The sequence below is a fragment of the Cavia porcellus genome, unplaced genomic scaffold (genome assembly GCF_034190915.1).
Source record: "Cavia porcellus strain 051 isolate PalLab524CR breed Dunkin Hartley unplaced genomic scaffold, mCavPor4.1 scaffold_6, whole genome shotgun sequence".
Lineage (NCBI taxonomy): Eukaryota > Metazoa > Chordata > Mammalia > Rodentia > Caviidae > Cavia > Cavia porcellus.
In genome coordinates, this window is record NW_026947489.1 from 65,825,238 (window position 1) to 65,841,483 (window position 16,246).

General features: G+C 51.4%; 2 protein-coding genes across 18 annotated transcripts in view; one reads left to right on the top strand and one right to left on the bottom strand.

The window, feature by feature from the left end:
* The window catches only part of Znhit3 (zinc finger HIT-type containing 3), a 32,574-nt gene that overhangs the window by 9,620 nt on the left and 6,708 nt on the right, over positions 1-16,246 (top strand). The gene's annotated exons all lie outside the window — the stretch shown is intronic.
* Positions 1-16,246, bottom strand: part of Myo19 (myosin XIX) — a 49,165-nt gene that overhangs the window by 3,230 nt on the left and 29,689 nt on the right. For 5 of the 12 annotated variants that reach the window (XM_063250906.1, XM_063250907.1, XM_003469457.5 and 2 more), the window contains 19 exons: positions 14,985-15,117; positions 14,506-14,575; positions 13,867-13,969; positions 13,603-13,699; positions 13,413-13,489; positions 11,535-11,625; positions 10,973-11,144; positions 9,103-9,176; positions 8,715-8,836; positions 8,244-8,357; positions 7,859-8,035; positions 7,373-7,525; positions 6,379-6,486; positions 5,340-5,410; positions 3,469-3,572; positions 1,891-2,036; positions 1,669-1,798; positions 762-847; positions 45-347 (listed from right to left, as the gene is read on the bottom strand). In XM_063250906.1, the coding sequence (XP_063106976.1) occupies positions 45-347; positions 762-847; positions 1,669-1,798; positions 1,891-2,036; positions 3,469-3,572; positions 5,340-5,410; positions 6,379-6,486; positions 7,373-7,525; positions 7,859-8,035; positions 8,244-8,357; positions 8,715-8,836; positions 9,103-9,176; positions 10,973-11,144; positions 11,535-11,625; positions 13,413-13,489; positions 13,603-13,699; positions 13,867-13,969; positions 14,506-14,575; positions 14,985-15,117 (2,331 nt within the window). Of the gene's footprint in view, positions 1-44; positions 348-761; positions 848-1,668; positions 1,799-1,890; positions 2,037-2,057; positions 3,573-5,339; positions 5,411-6,378; positions 6,487-7,372; positions 7,526-7,858; positions 8,036-8,243; positions 8,358-8,714; positions 8,837-9,102; positions 9,177-10,972; positions 11,145-11,534; positions 11,626-13,412; positions 13,490-13,602; positions 13,808-13,866; positions 13,970-14,505; positions 14,576-14,984; positions 15,118-16,246 lie in introns of those variants that run through there. The other 7 variants (XR_001201213.3, XM_063250908.1, XR_010048162.1 and 4 more) reach the window with 7 other exon arrangements.

Consider the following 16,246-nt stretch of genomic DNA (forward strand, 5'->3'; position numbering starts at 1 on the left):
CAAGCTGGAGCTGTCATGAGCAGGACTACTGCATCACAGCGTACCTGAGGCAGTGCTCGGATGGACACGACGCCAGTCTGGCCTTGTGCTGTCTGGACCTTACAGGTGCTGAGATTGTCCGAGGGAAGCTGCAGGCAGGCGCAGACCACCAGTTTCCTCTGAAAGCCTCGCAGACCCACAGCTGCATTGGCCAGGACCAGTCCCAGGGGCCAGAGACGGATTATTGCCCCCTGGAGCCTGGTCTGTGCTGAGGGCAGGAGGGAGGAGTTCAGAGAACTGGGAAATTGAGACATGGACTTTTCTTCAATACCGTCCAGTTCTTTAGAGGCAAGGCAGGCCATTCTGACCTTAAAAAGAGAAACATTCCTTTACTACTTTACAATTGTCCCCTTAATGGAAACTGTAAAACAAAATTATTTTTTAATGAACCCTGACACAGTGAATTAAAGGCACCTAGCTGTGAGTTGCTGGCTGCCTTGAAGCAGCATGGCCCCAGGCAGCAGAATGTAAGGCAAGAATGAGATACTTTAAAGCAAAATAGCAGCTTTTCTGAGATAGGATGGATACAGCACAGGCAAAGTGACTGCCTTGGCTTAGTGTGTCCCCAGAGTTGGTTTTACCTCTATTCTGTTCAAAGCACCTGCAGGGAAGTCCTCACGCCTGCCATGTGCCACCCAGACATTGTGCCACCATGCCTGCTCTGGTCTGCTTGGTGCCAAATCTCCACGAACTGCCCGCCCAACTGCTTGAGCTATACTCACTCTCCACTTGTGCCAGGCACGCTTGATGACCGAGGCAGCTGTGTGCAGCCTCTGGATATGTTTCCGTGTTAACCAGGAACGAATGGCTACGAGTTGTGGCCAGAAACAGCAAAGAGATAAAGTGGTCATTAGAGCTGTTAGCATCCTGGCTGTCAACACAAGTTGCTGTGAAATACATGTTATGTTACTACATAAAGCAGGGTCCTAAAGTCAACACACAAGGCAGAATGGGCTTTAAGAAAACACTTGCCCACACACTCAGAGATCCCTACACATTGAAGGGGTGCCTGGGCCTGTGGAACCCAAAAGGGTCATCTCCCACTGCAGGCTCAGTTCTGGGCAATTCTGGGAATGGGAGGGTTCTAAATTGTACTTTCAAAAATGGCCTTAGCTGGGTATGGTGGCTCATGCCTGTAATTCCAGCATTGGGAGACTGAGGCAGAAGGCTAGCCATGAGTTCAAGGCCAACCTAGGCTACATAGTGAGTTCGAGGCCAGCCTGAACTACATAGCAAGACCCTGTTTCAAAAAAACCAAACCAAAACAAAAATGATTGTTCTTGGGCTAGGGCTGTAGCGCAGGGGTAAAAGAGATTGCCTGCTATGCACAAATCACTGGGTTCCACATGTACCACAAAAGAAAAAAATTAAAGGCAAAGTGAGGTCACATTTGTAGCCTCTCCTGCCTGCAGCAGACCTGTCTTTGTGGAGTGATTGGTTTCCACAGAACTGACAGGCTGTGCAAAATTCCAAGGAATTCTAATCCCAAGCACTGTGGGTCGTGCCATCTACCTGAGGCTGGGCACATTTTCAGCAGGTGGCCATTCAACAAGGTGAGCTTCAAAAGAAACCATCAACGTCAAGCTGTGTACTGCACCCAATCCAGGACAGGCACCCCACTCCACCTACCTGCCTGAATGAGGGTGGCCGCCCGCCTCTGCCTCTCCTGCTTTCGGTGCTGGTGTCGCTTCCAGCCATACTGGATGCAACGGGCACACTGCTCCAGCACCCGGGCACGCTTGCCTTCCAGAAGCTCTAGCTGGGAGAAGGGGCACCCACAGAGGTCTTCAGCTGCTGCCCTTTGGAGAGCCTACAGCTGGCCTCTCTAATCTCATCCCCAAACCCACTTACCACGGACTCAGTCATGAACACCTTGGTCTTGCCGCAGTGCAGTGGGTCAGCAGGTGTGGCTGCCACCTGAGTTAGAGCTGGCAGAGCATGGAGAAGGTCCCGCAGGACAGTTTGCAGCGTAGCCTCCTCAGTGCGTGCAAGCTGTCCTAGGGAATGGGCAGCAGAGGCCCCATCAGTGCTTGGTCATCGCATACATGTGTGGCCTCAAATGGGCTTTGGTCTCCTTGGCACTCTCCAAGCCTTTTTCCTACTGTTCTGGCCTCTAGTCATTTCTTCTTCCTCCTTTTTTTGGGAGAGGCCAGAAGCAACTCCTCTGGCTGTAGTGAATGAAGCATCTTGGGAGTCCCCACCCTGGAGCGCCCTGCAGTCCTCATTGCTGTAGGTCTCAGGACAGGCAGACAAAGGCAATGATGGCTGGAGGAGCAATTCCTTCCAACCTGGAATCCCAGCCTACCTGGCCAGTACCTACCCCTCACTTTGACGCTTATGAAAAAAGAGAAAAGAAGCCCAGTACCATGAAGGCCCAGTGAGTCCCACGCCCACCCTCCTGGGTGTGCAGGGCTGGCTCCTGTGCAGAGAGTTTACCTGAGGGCTCTGACCTGCAGCTGCACAGTGCCTCTCGAGACAGAGGCAGCCGAAGCAGACGCTGGAAATCAGACAGCTACAAAATCGACCAGGGCCCAGAGGGGCTTGGCAAGAGAGAACAGGAAAGCAAACCATGAAGAGAGAAAGAAGAAAGTAGAAGACAAGTGACACACTGTCCAAAACGGGAGAAAAACAAAGCAGAATCCTCTCCAGAGGTTCAGGTGGGCCCTGGGCAGCTCTAGGTGGGTGGGAGAGCAGCTGTGGGAGGCTGGGGCCTTGCAGACTGCCCTTGGCCTCTTCCCTCCATCTGTCCCTGGGTCTGAGGGCTCCCCCACTCAGTTATGCCTCTGTGCATGCCAGCCACCTCTGAGCCATTCCCTGAGGCTAACACTGGGTCTCTTGCATACAATTATTGGGATGAGACCTGGAGTTCAGGTTCTGCGAGGCAAGGCAGGTTTCTCTCTCCTATATCCAGCTGGCTGATTTCTTTCACACATTTCCAGGCTCCGCCCACCTCCCTGGCTTCTCTCCCCTTGTATAGCTTTGTAGCCTCTCCCAAAACCCTCAGAGAAGGCCCCCAAGGTGTAGTCTCCAGAAAGCATGAGGCTGATGGAGTCACTGGTTTCCTTCCCTGCAGTGCCACCTCATCTGCTCAGGTTCCTTGACCATGCCCTATCCGCTACCACTATCCTGAAGAGCCACTACCTGTCTTGGAGCTGCTGACATCCACACTGCTGCTGGGAGTCCAGTCCTTTGGCCACATTACTCATCTCTTGGAACCCTTTCACCTAGCTAATGCAATCTATCCACACGCACAACCTCCCCAGCATGACCCACAGTAAGTCTGTTCTCTCATGAAGCCAAGAACCATAAGGGCAGAGTTATGCTGTATGCCCAGCCCCTTAGGGCTCTGAACCCCCAACCCTAAGCAGGCATAAAGGAAGCAGCAGGAACCTGTGGTTGAACAAATGACTAGCAAATGGGCCCACTCACCAGAGTACCCTCTGGTAGCATGTGGGCTACGGAGTCCAGAAGGCATGTGAGGACCGAGCCTTCTCAGTAAGGCGTATCGCTCCAGGAAGTTCTGGTGAGAGACCCTGGAAGCCAAAGCAGATGGAAGAGAATGACCTCATCTAGGAGTCAGGTACACTGTCTAGGGCTCAAAACCAGTTGTTCAATTTAATCTTCGGAGAACCCAGTGAAGTGCTGCCCTGGCTGGCTTTGGTGAATAGATGGGATGAGCTCCAGAATGATTACCAGGGCACTCGGGACAAGCCATGGAGGCCACTTTACTTTATATCATGTCTGCTGAACAGTGTCTTACTTAATGGGATCTGCAGCTTCTCCCTGCAGATATGCTGACCTTTGACTCCACACCTTCCTCTGCTTCCTCCTGACTTCTCAGCTCCCCTTCACAGCAGTGCTACTCTGAACAGCTGATGGCACCTGGCACCTACACTTCCTAGTTGCTCCTCAGCCCTCTGAGTTTGGCTTCTGTCCCACCACTGTGCTGTCATGGTTCCTGTCACAGCCAACAGCCAGCAGCTGCCAGCAATCTACCGCTGCCCCTCTCCTTGTAGATTATTCTCTCAACCTCCTGGACACGCACCACACCCCTGGGGCCATCTCCTCCACTCAAAGCGTCTTGCAGTTGTCAGTGCTTGTCATCCACCCTCGGGCCCTCCTCTTCCCCAGGTGACTTCCTTTTTGCTCATCATGCTAGCACCCAATGAGTGGAGGACCCTCATGTGCCCTCCAGTTCTTAAAGCGCTGCTGAGCCCTGCCTCACAGCTTCTCAAAACTGACAAGGCGGTAAGAGAGCTCCCGACTGCCACCTCTCTCGCGCTTCCACCCTCCAACCTAGGCCTTACCTAGACCAACCGTTTTGGTAACCTGTTGTCCCTTTCATCCCCTGCATTAGGCAGGAAGCTGCTCTGGGATTTGACTGCCCCCTGCCAAATGTCCACTTTCTACTCAGCAATGAATCCAAGTCCCTCTCTTCCCACAGCAAACCACACTATCTCCCCACTGCTCACCTGGATACCTGCAACAGCCTTCTTGCTGTTTGCTTCGCTTCTGTCCTGACCTGTGGCCAACCTCCCACACAGCACAGGGATCTTCTGAGAATATGAGATCCCACCACTCCCTCCTTATAATACCCAGCAGCTTCCACTGTACTCAGGGCAAACTGTCAAGTCCTCCCATACCCTATGAGGCCCTGCAGTCTGGCTCCTGCCTACCTCCCTTCCCGCTGCAGGTGTTGTGTGGTCCAGGCCCATTAGATCCAAACCTGGCAGCTCTGTGTGGTGGTTCCCTCCAATATTCACAGGCTGGCCCCTTCCTGGCCCATAACCTGAGCTGCCTAGAGGTGCCTTCCCTGACCAGCCAAGGATTCCTGGCCCTGGTAATCTATCCCACAGCATTTTTCTTTCTTTCTTGGCTCCAGTTAATACTTTTTTTCCTTTCTCCTGTGTTTGTGAAAAGTGACCCCACAGCCTTTTGCATTGAGCTACACTGACAACCTTTTTTATTTTAAGACAGAATCTCACTAAATCAAACTTGGAATCCTGCCTAAGCCTCCTAGACTGTTGGGATCACAAGTGTGCATTTATTTTTCGTGATCCACTGGAATGTGTGTCCTAAGAGCCCAGAAACTCACTTTCATTTATTTACTAATAAGTTACCAGAAACTGCTGGGGACCTGGCACACAGAGTGGAGAACAGGTGCCACCACCCTCTCCTCCCCACAGACCTGCCTCTTTCTCTGTAGCACCATCCCACGACCAGTCTGGGCTACGCAGGCTCTCATTAGTCTGAGTCTTGAGCTCTACCTCCAGTGGCCCTGCAGCAGTGTGGTCACTTACCGGATGGGGAAGCCAGCAGCACTGATGTGGATGGTTTCCACCAGGCCACAGGCCTCCAGCTGGCTCACAACCTATAAGGGTGGGAGACAGAGCAGCACGTGTAGGCCAGAAATGCCTTTCACCCTTCTCAGGCCTGGCCTGCGAGCAGCTGCAAGTTCTCCCATCTTGGCTGACAGGGAATCTCCTTGGGAGAGCGAGAAATCAAGTGACCTTGAATAAAACCTCCCTCCTAGAAAGTGGGTCCTAGTGATCCCAAGACCCCCTGCCTGTTGTCTTACTTCTGATACAGCTGAGTGTTATACTCACAGCCCACAGTACAGCCCAACTGAATTTCTAGTTTTGATTGTTTACTTTTCACAGGCAGTAGAGTGTTTTACAGCTGAGGGGCAGAGATCATCTTGTGAAGATTCTGATCTGAGCCAAGGTCTTTACATGTGGTCCTGGCTACAGGCCTCTGGGCCACATCTACCAGGTGGCTGTGGGATGCTTCAGCACTGATTAGTAACCACACATCCATGTCCCTCAGAGTTCAGTGCCCTGCGCAAAGGGCCGCTGCTGGCCAGAGTGCTTTTGTACAAAGAATAAAAAGCAATGCCTCTAGTCAGAATGACCACACTGTGTATGGACTGAGGTGACATCCGCTGTCCACTAATCATAAAAGACACCCATTCTTCTGGGCAACTTTGGGTCTTCATCAGGGCACATGGCTTTGGTCCTTTTTTTTTGAGACATGACCTCGCTATGTAGCCCAGACTAGCCTTGAACTTACACCAATTCTCCTGCCTCAGCCTCCTGCATGCTGAGATTACAGATGTGTGCCACCACATCTGACCACATGGCTTTTTAAGTAGAAAGCAGGATGCACTGGAACCTGCCTTTTACCTCTTTAGCTAGGCCACTGTGTGGTGCACAGGACAGACAACCACACCCAACTACCCTGCCAGAGCAGGCAAGACCCCCTGTGGACCCTCCATTTGAGCAGATGCCTTGCCCTTCCTCCTCCCAGGGCCTTAGTCAGATGGGGCTCAGTGGTGATTACCTCCTCCTGGAAAAAGGTCTGTGGCTGGCCTTGGCTGTTAGGCTTGATGCAGCGAATGTAGTGGGGTGTGGTGCTGTGCAGGACCAGCAGGAGCTGTTCCAAAGAGGCCTGTGGGTGGGAGAAACCTGGGCTTAGGTAGGGGCTGGGCTGCTTGGGGCCATGAGCTGAGCCCTGGTTAGTGACTGCATCACCTCCAGCAGCCTACAGCCCTGAGACCACGACCTTCGCCTGCCCTGGGGACTTCTGGGAGCTCTCGCTGAGCATGTACCCTCACCCCCACCCCACCCCCGCCGCTCGCTGCCTAAATGGCCTCCCTGTGTATCACCTCTGCCTCCTCCCCAGAGCAGTCTTCCTAGAACAGTCTTGTAACTGCTGCCACCTAGGCAGGGACAGCCAACAGCTGCCATTACCAAGCCTGCTCTGTGTGCTCGAAGCAGTACCAGTCTGATGGGCCACATACTGCACAGGCGTGTGAGAGGCATGAGGCTGGGGCAGGAAAGTGCCACTCAACTGGAGTTTCCTAGGGTGCCTCACAGTAATGACAAGCCATCAAGGTTTGATGGCTGAGAAGAAACATACCAAGCTAAGCGTTATGGGAGCAGGGAGTGAGGGGACTGGAAGGACAGTGGACCAGAGATCCCAGGAAGGCTGAGACAGCAGAAAGGGACACTCCCGACTCAAGTGATAGGTCTGCTCCAGCCGAAGGTTTTTGAGAAGGGCCTGGTCACAAAGGTGCATGGAACTGCTGCTTTCCTGTGACTATCTTTTAGCGAAGGGAAGAGTCCCCAGGATTCCTGCCATGTCATTATAGCTACTGGTCTTTTTGTTTTCTTCTCTGTCTTCTATGCTGAAGTACACATGCCATAAAGATAAGCACCACATCTACTGGAGTCCAACCTTGTGAGATAAATGTTTGAGAGACCGTGATCTTCATCTGCCTTGGAGACAACTACTGGACTGAACTGAACACCTTACATCAGCACCACACACCCACCTTGAACTTGGACACCACAGTCAACACAGGGGCCCTGCTCTGGCCAGAGGGCTCCTCCTGGGTCTTCTCTTTGGGTTGAGTAGGAAACAGCACTGTGAGAAGGGGATCATGGGATAGCTGTAGAAGCTCAGTCAGTTCAGGAGGCACAGGGTCCTATTGGGAAAGGGCAAGCAAGTGAGGGCAGGTGGACTGCTCCCTGGGGCTATCCATGGCCTGGCACAACCTTGCCAGCCAAGCTCTAAAACACATAGCTCCCAGGGAGGGCGGAAACTGAGTCTAAGAGAGGAGCAGATCCGCTATCCAATCAGAGAGCCAGACCTAGCCTAGCATGGGTCATGCCCAAGTGGGTTAAAGTTGATGAGCAGAGACCTCAGGGGATGGACCCAAGAGGATGGTCTGGGTATTCTGGGAGGACATTTAGGAAAAAGAGGACCTTTGCTGAGAAACTACTACATATACACTGCAACGGCCATGGCCAGGCCTTACCTTATTTTTCTCCACCAGACCTGCTGTGAGGTACCGCACAGGCCCTGCATAATGTACCACGATGAAACTGGGCTCCTGGCTAAGCCTGTTGTGGCCCAGGCAGGGGCTGTCGGCCAGAGCACTCTCAATGCGCACCTGGAGCTGGGCTGCGCTACTTGGCCGGTTAAGACGGCATTCCTGTGGGATGGGAGTGGGCAGTCAGCTTCAAAAAACCAAGGTCTCATCTTCTGGCCCTGTAGCATTGTAAATAACCTCCAAGAGGGATTAGCGAACCCATCTGGCTGACAGGGAGAGAGGGGCAGGGAAAGCACAAGGGAGTCATCAGGGCCCAAGAAAAGCCTAATGTCCAATTCTGGAGCTCAGTTCACTAGCGGACTCTCCCCACCTCATTGAGAAGGGAGCAGATGCTGATGGGGCTCCCCTCGATGAGATCCAAACAGGTTTGGTTGTCCTGGTAATTAACAAATGACCACTCCAGGCCCTCCAGTGCATATTCCTCCTAGAGGAAAGGACAAGGAAGACAAGGGAGAAAGAAGCTATGGTCTGAGGCCTGCGTGGGCCATCCATAGCTGGCCTCAGTAACACAGCATGTTCCAGAACAGTGTCAACAAAGGAATGGGACTATGTGAAAACATCACACTGAGCTGGGGATGTAGCTCAGGGACAGAATGCTTGCCTTGTGTGTGTGAGACCCTGGCTTCAATCCCCAGCACCACACACACATACATTTGCGTCACACGCAGTTAATACTTGCCAAAAATAAAATCAGGAAGAACAAAGGCTCCTGGTCAGAGCTGAGCTGGGGCTGGGGTAAGAATCGAAAGAGGATCCAGGAGGACTGCCCCCCCTGCCTCACCTGCTGAGCCCTCAGATAGTGAGCCACGAAGTGCTGCTGCAGCTTCTCATTGGCATAGTTGATGCACAACTGTTCCAGACTGTTGTCAGGAAATGACTCAAATCCATACACATCCAGAAGGCCTGGAGGATGACAGGGAATCTGTGGGGCTACCAGGGGGAGCAGGTTGGGGACCGGGGGCCTTTAAGAGCCCAGGGATGAGGCTGAGTGAGGAGGACACCTAGTGGTGGGTCCAACCAGAAAAAGAGATCTTGACCAGACACTGGGCCAGTAGCAAACATTGCAAAGAAGGGAAAGGAGTCACTCAGGGGACCCAGGGTTCCTGGCCCCCATCCAGACAGCTACAGTTCTTTTCTGGAAGGATCCTGGCAGGGTGAACCCCTGCTACCTATGAAAGCAGTCCACGAGTCAGGGTCTGCACAGATGCTGCTGTTGATCACCGACACCAGCCAGTCAAAGAGTCTGAGGGAGAAAGAGTCTGGTAAGAGGGGTCAGGCTGAACCTGGGGTGACAAAATTCCCTCCTCAGCCAGGATGCCAAATGCTTGAGAGCCCCATACTGTCGACCTCACAGGCCATAGGCTAAACTGTCTCCCATTCCTTCTATCCTGCCTGGACCTACACCTGATCCAAGTTTCCCAGGCATACACAGACCTGGCCTATCTTCCCAGCAAGGCTGACCTCAGGCCCAGCTAAGCTCCTGGACCAAGCAGGGCACAGGTCTGCACTGTCACATGGCCCAGTAGTAGCTGGTATGATCAGAAGGAACTGCTAGATGGGTCAGGTAGAGTTCATGAAGAACTGAGGTTCACTGAGCTCTCCTTCGAAAGTCTACCAGTGGGGCCTAGAGATAAGCAAGGCTCAGCCTGAGTTGCCTGAGGCCCACAGTAGCATCCTCTACTCCAGAAGCACTTCCACCCCAGGGAAGATGGGCTCACTAGCCAAAATGGTGAGACATACAACCATGTTCAGGGATTTTTTTGATTTTTTTTTTTTTATGTAATTGCGAAATAATTCAGTAAACAGCTTCTTTTTGTTTTTCTCCCCCCCATACTGGGAATTGAGCCAGAGCTTCGTTATTGAGCTACATCCCCCTAGTTCTTAAATGCTTTTGGGACAGGATCTCACTAAATTGTCCAGGCTGGGTGGAATTTGCCAACCTCCTGCCTCAGCATCCCAGAGTGCTGGGATTATAGGTGTGTACAATCATACCTGAGTAACAGCTTGTCTTTCTGCTATAGGGGATTCAAATACCCATTTGAGGCACTAAAAATGAGTGACTAGCGTTATAGTGACTGATAGTTTCCATGCTTAAAATGCTGTACCATCAGAAGCTTGCTCTGACCACCACACTTTATAGCTACTCATTTGCAAGAACCACTGATCTAAAACCGATGTGAGGCAATGGTCTCCAAGTTTCTTGCTGAAATGGGTTGTGTGCTCAGCTGCTCCTGACCATGTTTTGTTCAGCAGTGTTTCTCAGGATCTTGGCTCATGAAAGCAGGGAGGACCCTCTCCTGAGAAGCTGCCTAGGTCCCACATGTGTACACACACATACACACATTTGCCTGATAATCTTAGAGCGGTGGTGTGAACCTATGGCACACATGCTGCAGTTGTATCACTCACAGTTCTAAAAGGTTTGCCATCACTGTCTTAGAGTACTCTGGGCCCTGATTGTCCTCAGAACCTGAGAGGACACCCTTGCCCACATGGCCAGAGTGGTCATGTAACCCACTAGGAAAGGTCAGGACCCCACTTTCTCCACTGTCACCCATGACTTGAGCCGAGTTTCTGGCTCTGCACCATTTATAAAACTCCCCAGTGAGTAGCTGAGGTCTTAAGTGCCAGGGCATGGAGACACAGAGGAATCTATTCACCCAATGGCCTGAACGTGGCCCTGTAACAGCACCAGATCACCTTTGTGGCTTGGTTTGCCAGCGGAGAGCTGAACAGGTTTTCCTTGTCTATTCACAAGGTCAAAGCAGACTCCTGTACTTCAATAATGAGCTGAATCTAGGCCAGGAATGTGGCAACTGCTATACTCTGTTCTCAGGAACAGATGCCAAGGGCGTAGTTCAGGAAAAAAGAATGTGGCAGCCATGCCCTGCTGCCCCTGGGGATCCAAGGAACCAGTCTGCTTTAGCTGGCATCCCTCATTCGGGGCCTGCTTGTATCATTCACAGGGGAGTCTGGTCCAAACCTAGGCAGAGTGAGAACCTGGGGGCAGGCAGGGGCAGGGCCAGTTTAACTGCTTACCGCGCATAGACCACTTTGGCCAGACAGTCCCTGCGGGTGTCACACTCTCCTCGGGAGCAGGGCTTCCGGAAAACCTGCTGCTGCCTGCCTGCCCTGATGGTTCGAATCTGCACAGTCTCCAGCAGCGTATCCTCATGGAGTCCCAGCAGGGAAGCTGATGTCCTGACAAAGCCTGGGAGAGGTGAATCCTCCTTAGGCAAATCACCTCCACCTCCATCTAAACATCCTCACAGCAGTACCCAACTTGCCCAACTGGACAAGGTTCCAAAGGGCAAAAAGAGACTCGCCAAAGGCCTCTGTAAGTGGCAGAGATGGGACCTGAACTCATGTCTTCTGTGTCCCAACCCACACTGCTACAAATCACTTTATAAACCCTCTGACTCGCATTTTCTCATCTGCAGGAGAGGAGGGGAGGAGTAAATTATACAGGGCAGGCCCTTGTATCAGACTTTAATCAAAAGCAGCAGATGGAAAATCTCACCCTCCAAACTCCCATCTAATCCCACCAATGTTGCCTACTTTCCCACCAGGTCCTCCCTGCTCCCTGCCCCTCGCCTCTCACACTTGGCACTGTCCATCAGTTGGCAGGGGTGGGCTTCATCCTCTGAGTCAGCAAAGCGGACATTGCCAAGGTGCAGCAGCCCAGCAAGGACCTGAGGGGGCAGAGAGGATGGTTAGAAGCAGGAGAGTACATGTTATTCCTTCTGCTGAGTATATTCACGAAAAAAATCAGAAAAATCAGCCCCCGATTACTGCCCACCTCAGCCAGACAAGTTGCCCTTATTTTAATGTGTGCTACAACAATGCCCATGATAGAGATGGGACTGGGGGAGGTTTCATCCACAGTTCTAATGACATGTGTTTTCTGAGACGGGTAGGCCTAGAACCCAGGCCATCTGATTACATTTAGATGCTTCCCAAGGTAGCCAGTGAGGCCCCATGTCCATCCACCATCTGTCCCTCTACCCCCTCTCTCAGGAAGATATTGTGGGGACACCAGTCCTGTTAGGTATAGGCCAGGGTTACTCCTATGTGCACTAGCTGGGCACAGTGGTGCATGCCTGTAATTTCAGCACTTAGGAGGCGAAGGCAGGAGGACTGCTGCAAGTTCAAGGCCAGCCTGAGTTACACAGAGTTCAAAGGCAGCCTGAACTACAGATCTTATCTCAATAAAAACCTTCTGTGTCCAGTGAGGGCTCTAACTCCCTGTGGCTCTTTCTCAGCTTGGTCACTAAGGACAGTTTAGCCTGGGGAGAAAAAAACGTGACCTTGGTCTCTGTACCACAGGTATTACCATTTGGCCTCTGCATGCAACAATCTGCATGGACAACCCCAGGGGCTACAGAAGGGAGAATTCCTCCTGTCCCAGGACCTGATACTAGGAGAGCAGGACCCATCTGGCCATTCTTGTCTGGGCCCAGGCAGGGCACTTACATATCTGACTGGCCTTCTGGCCACTATTTACCCAGGACAGGACTGCTGTCTTCAATGGACAGTGTGGCTGTGGCAGCATTTTTACCTGATTGCCTAGTGTTGTCCACTCACCCTGGGCTTGTCCCCATGTGCTGTCCTGTTGGCCTGTGTCCACACTGGGCACAACCACTTTCCTGCCTAAATAGCTTCCAGCTAGAGGGAGTCAATTCCCACTGCACAGCCTATCTCCTTGTAGTGGCCTCCCTGCTCCTCCTGCCTGCCTAGTCCGTCTACTCCCTCCTGTTGCTCTGAAAGCAGGGACTGATGTGGGAGGAGGCAGTCAACCCTATCGGCAAAGGCAGCAGGGAAAGGGAGGCCATTAGTGGGGATGAGATGGGCCCAGCTCACCTGGGTCAGTGCCACAACTGAGACAGAGAAGCAAGGATGGCTGGTGGAGGGAGGGGACAAAGGGAGGGAACTTGGAATTACTATGTCTGAATAATGTACTCTGTCACTCAGTGATATTAACCTTGGACCGATTACTTTACCTCTGGGTTTTTTGTTTTTGTTGGTCTTTTTTGAGATAGGATCTTGCTATGCAGTTCAAACTGACCATCAGTTCACTTTGTAGTCCAGGCTGGTTTCAAACTTGCTATGATCCTCCTAAGTCCTGGGATAACACCATGCCTGACTTTACCTCTGTTATTTACTCAAGCATAAAACAGCAATCACCTCCACTCACAAGGAACTACTGAAAACACTAAGTGAGCTAAAAAGTGTGAAGATTATCTTTAAATTTTACAGTTTTAGGCAAATATGGTAGGATTATTTCTGTTCTCACTGTTGCAGTAATAACTGACCAAGTCCCTGCTCTCTGCCTCCTGGGTCACTGCACCTTGCTCTCTGTAGCACCATCCTCTATGACCCCATCTAGCCCAGCACTCCATTTCAGCTCACAGAGGCATAGGACAGAACAGGGGAGGACCCAATGAAAGTCAAATCTAAGTGGTGTGGCTTTTCTTCTGACCTTAAAGATGTTGTTCTGGGTGGGGATATCAATGCCCAAATGCATCATGGCCTCTCGGGTCACCTCGAAGCAATCCTCTAAAAAGAATCCAGTGGTTAGCAGCGGTGGTAGAGGGTAAGGGAGGCAGGCTCTGGGCAGAGTGGGTGCACGCTGCTGGGCCAGTCCAAGGTGCCAGGAGGGGTCCCTCTACCTTCCAAAGTCCTCTCAGCATTCGGCAGCCAAGAGAAGGTGGCTCCCTTGGGAAGGTGCCACTGGAACCTCTCATCCTCGCTGGCTCCTTTGTAGATCTGGGGGGAGGTAGGCAGGTGGCTGAGTGGCAAGTGCAAGGGAAACCCCAGCCTCCATGTGCCAGGGCTGGCGTCAGGGAGAAATGGCAGCACATCACGACACTGAGAGGTCCCTACAGAGAGCCTGGGGTGGGCATGGAGGCATCTGGGTCTCGCCTAGCACAGACCTGGTAGAAGATGTGGAAGTTCCTCTCACTGGAGGCCTGGTAGGCCACGCGGGTTTTCTCTAGGAGATAGGTTTGAACTGCAGCTCCTGTCATCTGTTGGGCCCTGGTGCACACAGGCAGGAGCCCATGAGCTATTGTTCATTCAGTAGCCATTTCATCAGCACTGATTTTGTGCTGGACTGCTGCCCAGCAACTCCTTGCCAAGCTTACTGGGACGTCCCCGCATCTAGTTCAGGTCTTTGCATATATCACTTGTATCTCTTTTCATGGCAGGAGCAAAAGTCCTGCTTTAAGATCAGGGTTATGGTCCAAAGAAGTGGCAATTTAACGAGAAGTTGCTGAACAAGGGTAGAAGCCAGGAGGCCAAAGGTTCAAAGAAAACCCTCTGAGTTCACCAATGCTGGAGAATCCCATACGCATGCATGCCAGGTGCAGAACTGCACCCATAAGAGTGGGCTTGGCTGCCAAGTGCCCCAGCCACTTTTTTTTTTTTCAGGTACCGGGGATCAAACTCACCACCGCCTACTTGCAAGGCAGGTGCTTAGGCCACTAAGCTAAAGCCCCAGCCCCAACCCCAGATACTTTTAAACACTGCCCCTGCCCCGTCCTCCCACAAGCCAGGGGTGCAGCAGCTATTACCTGTTCAGCTGCAGCTGGATGAACTTCCCAAAGCGACTGCTGTTGTTATTCCTCAGCGTACACGCATTCCCTACAGATCACACCTATGTTTACACCACTCCCCAGACTCAGTCTTCACTGGCCAAAACAGCTGCAGGTCTGCTGGGGCCATGTGCCTATTCTCTCAAGTCACCTAAAAATCCCTTCATTGGGTTCCACGCATGAGGGACAGAACTAGGGAAAGGGCATTCGGCCTCTGCAAGTGGGACTCAGGAAAGTTACAACTTCCTGGCAAGGAACTGGAATAAGCAAGCCTCAGCTGTCTGGGGCTTTCTTCTTTGAAGGGAGAGGTCAAAGACAACTAGTTATCTTTACTGGCTTTAGACAGAAAACTTCAACATTCGGGCTTTAGTCCCAACATGGACACTAAAAGCTGTACATGCTCAGTAAATCTTTTTTGAACCATTTGGAAACTCGATGGAAAGGGATGCTGAACTCACCAAAAGCTTCCATGACAGGGTTGGAGTTTAGGATGCGCTGTTCAATCCTCTCTGCGATCTTGGGGCTCTCCCAGGAAGTCGGTGCAGCGGCCACCACAGCGTAGAACTTCATCAGGCAGCGGGACGTCCATGTCTGTGGCAAAAAAAAAAAAAAAACAAAAAAAAAACCTGGTGGGATTGGTGTCCACTTTCCCTTCACTCCCAAGCCAGCCCGAGGCAGTGGTGCCCCACAGCCCTCTTTTCCACCATGCTCCTTTTGGACCAGATGGACGAATGTGGAATTCAACTGTGGCCTTGGGCAAGGCACTTCCCCTTGTCTATGAAGTGGGGTGACATCTCTGCATTTCCCAGCTCCAGAAGACACACTGAGAGAGACAAGGGCGGCTTGAGGGGAGGCATAAGCTCCCGGCCTCCCAGCCGATACTCACCACTCCATGGCAAGCCCTGAGCTGGGAGGGCTTTCTCTGCATGTCCTTATAGACCCTACAGATGCAGGTACAACTATACATCTATTTTCAAATGATGGAACTGAAGAACAGAAAAAAGTTTAATTGAAAAATCTTTTTGAGGGGGCTGGGGATTTAGCTCAGCGGCATAAGCACCTGCCTTGCAAGCAAGCAGTCGTGAGTTCGATCCCTGGTACCGATAAAAAAGAAAAAGACAAAAAAAAAAAGAAAAACCTTTTTGAGATAAGGCCTCACTATATAGTTCAAGTTTTCCTTGAATTTCAAGGACGACTCCTATTTCAGCCTCCCAAGTGCTGGGTTAATTTAAGATCTCAAAATCTAACCAGGCATCATGGCATATGCATGTAAACTGGGAGGATGAGGCAGGAGGACTGGAAGTTTGAGCCTAGTCTAGGTAATTTTGGAAGACCCTGTTTCAAAATAAAATGAAGGAAGGAAGGGAGGCAAAAGAAAGAAAGGAAGAGAGGAAGAAAGGAAGGAAGGTACAAAGGCAAGCAGCCAGCCAGGCAAGGTAGGGCTGGGGCCCAGTGTGAAGGTCCTAGATTCAATCCCTAGTATACTAGAAAGGGAGGAAAAAAAAAAAAAATCACAAAATGTAGTAAATGACAGGGCTTTGATTCAAACTAGGCAGCCTAGTCACATAAAATTCTTAATCTCTTTGGTTTTAATTAGCTGAAGTGAGAGACATTGTCCCTTTAACTTCCAACTGTGCAAGGAAATAAAAATTACTTTTTATATACAGACCTTGTATCTTATCACCTTTAATAGTTTGGTTGTTTTGTTTTGTAAATTGTT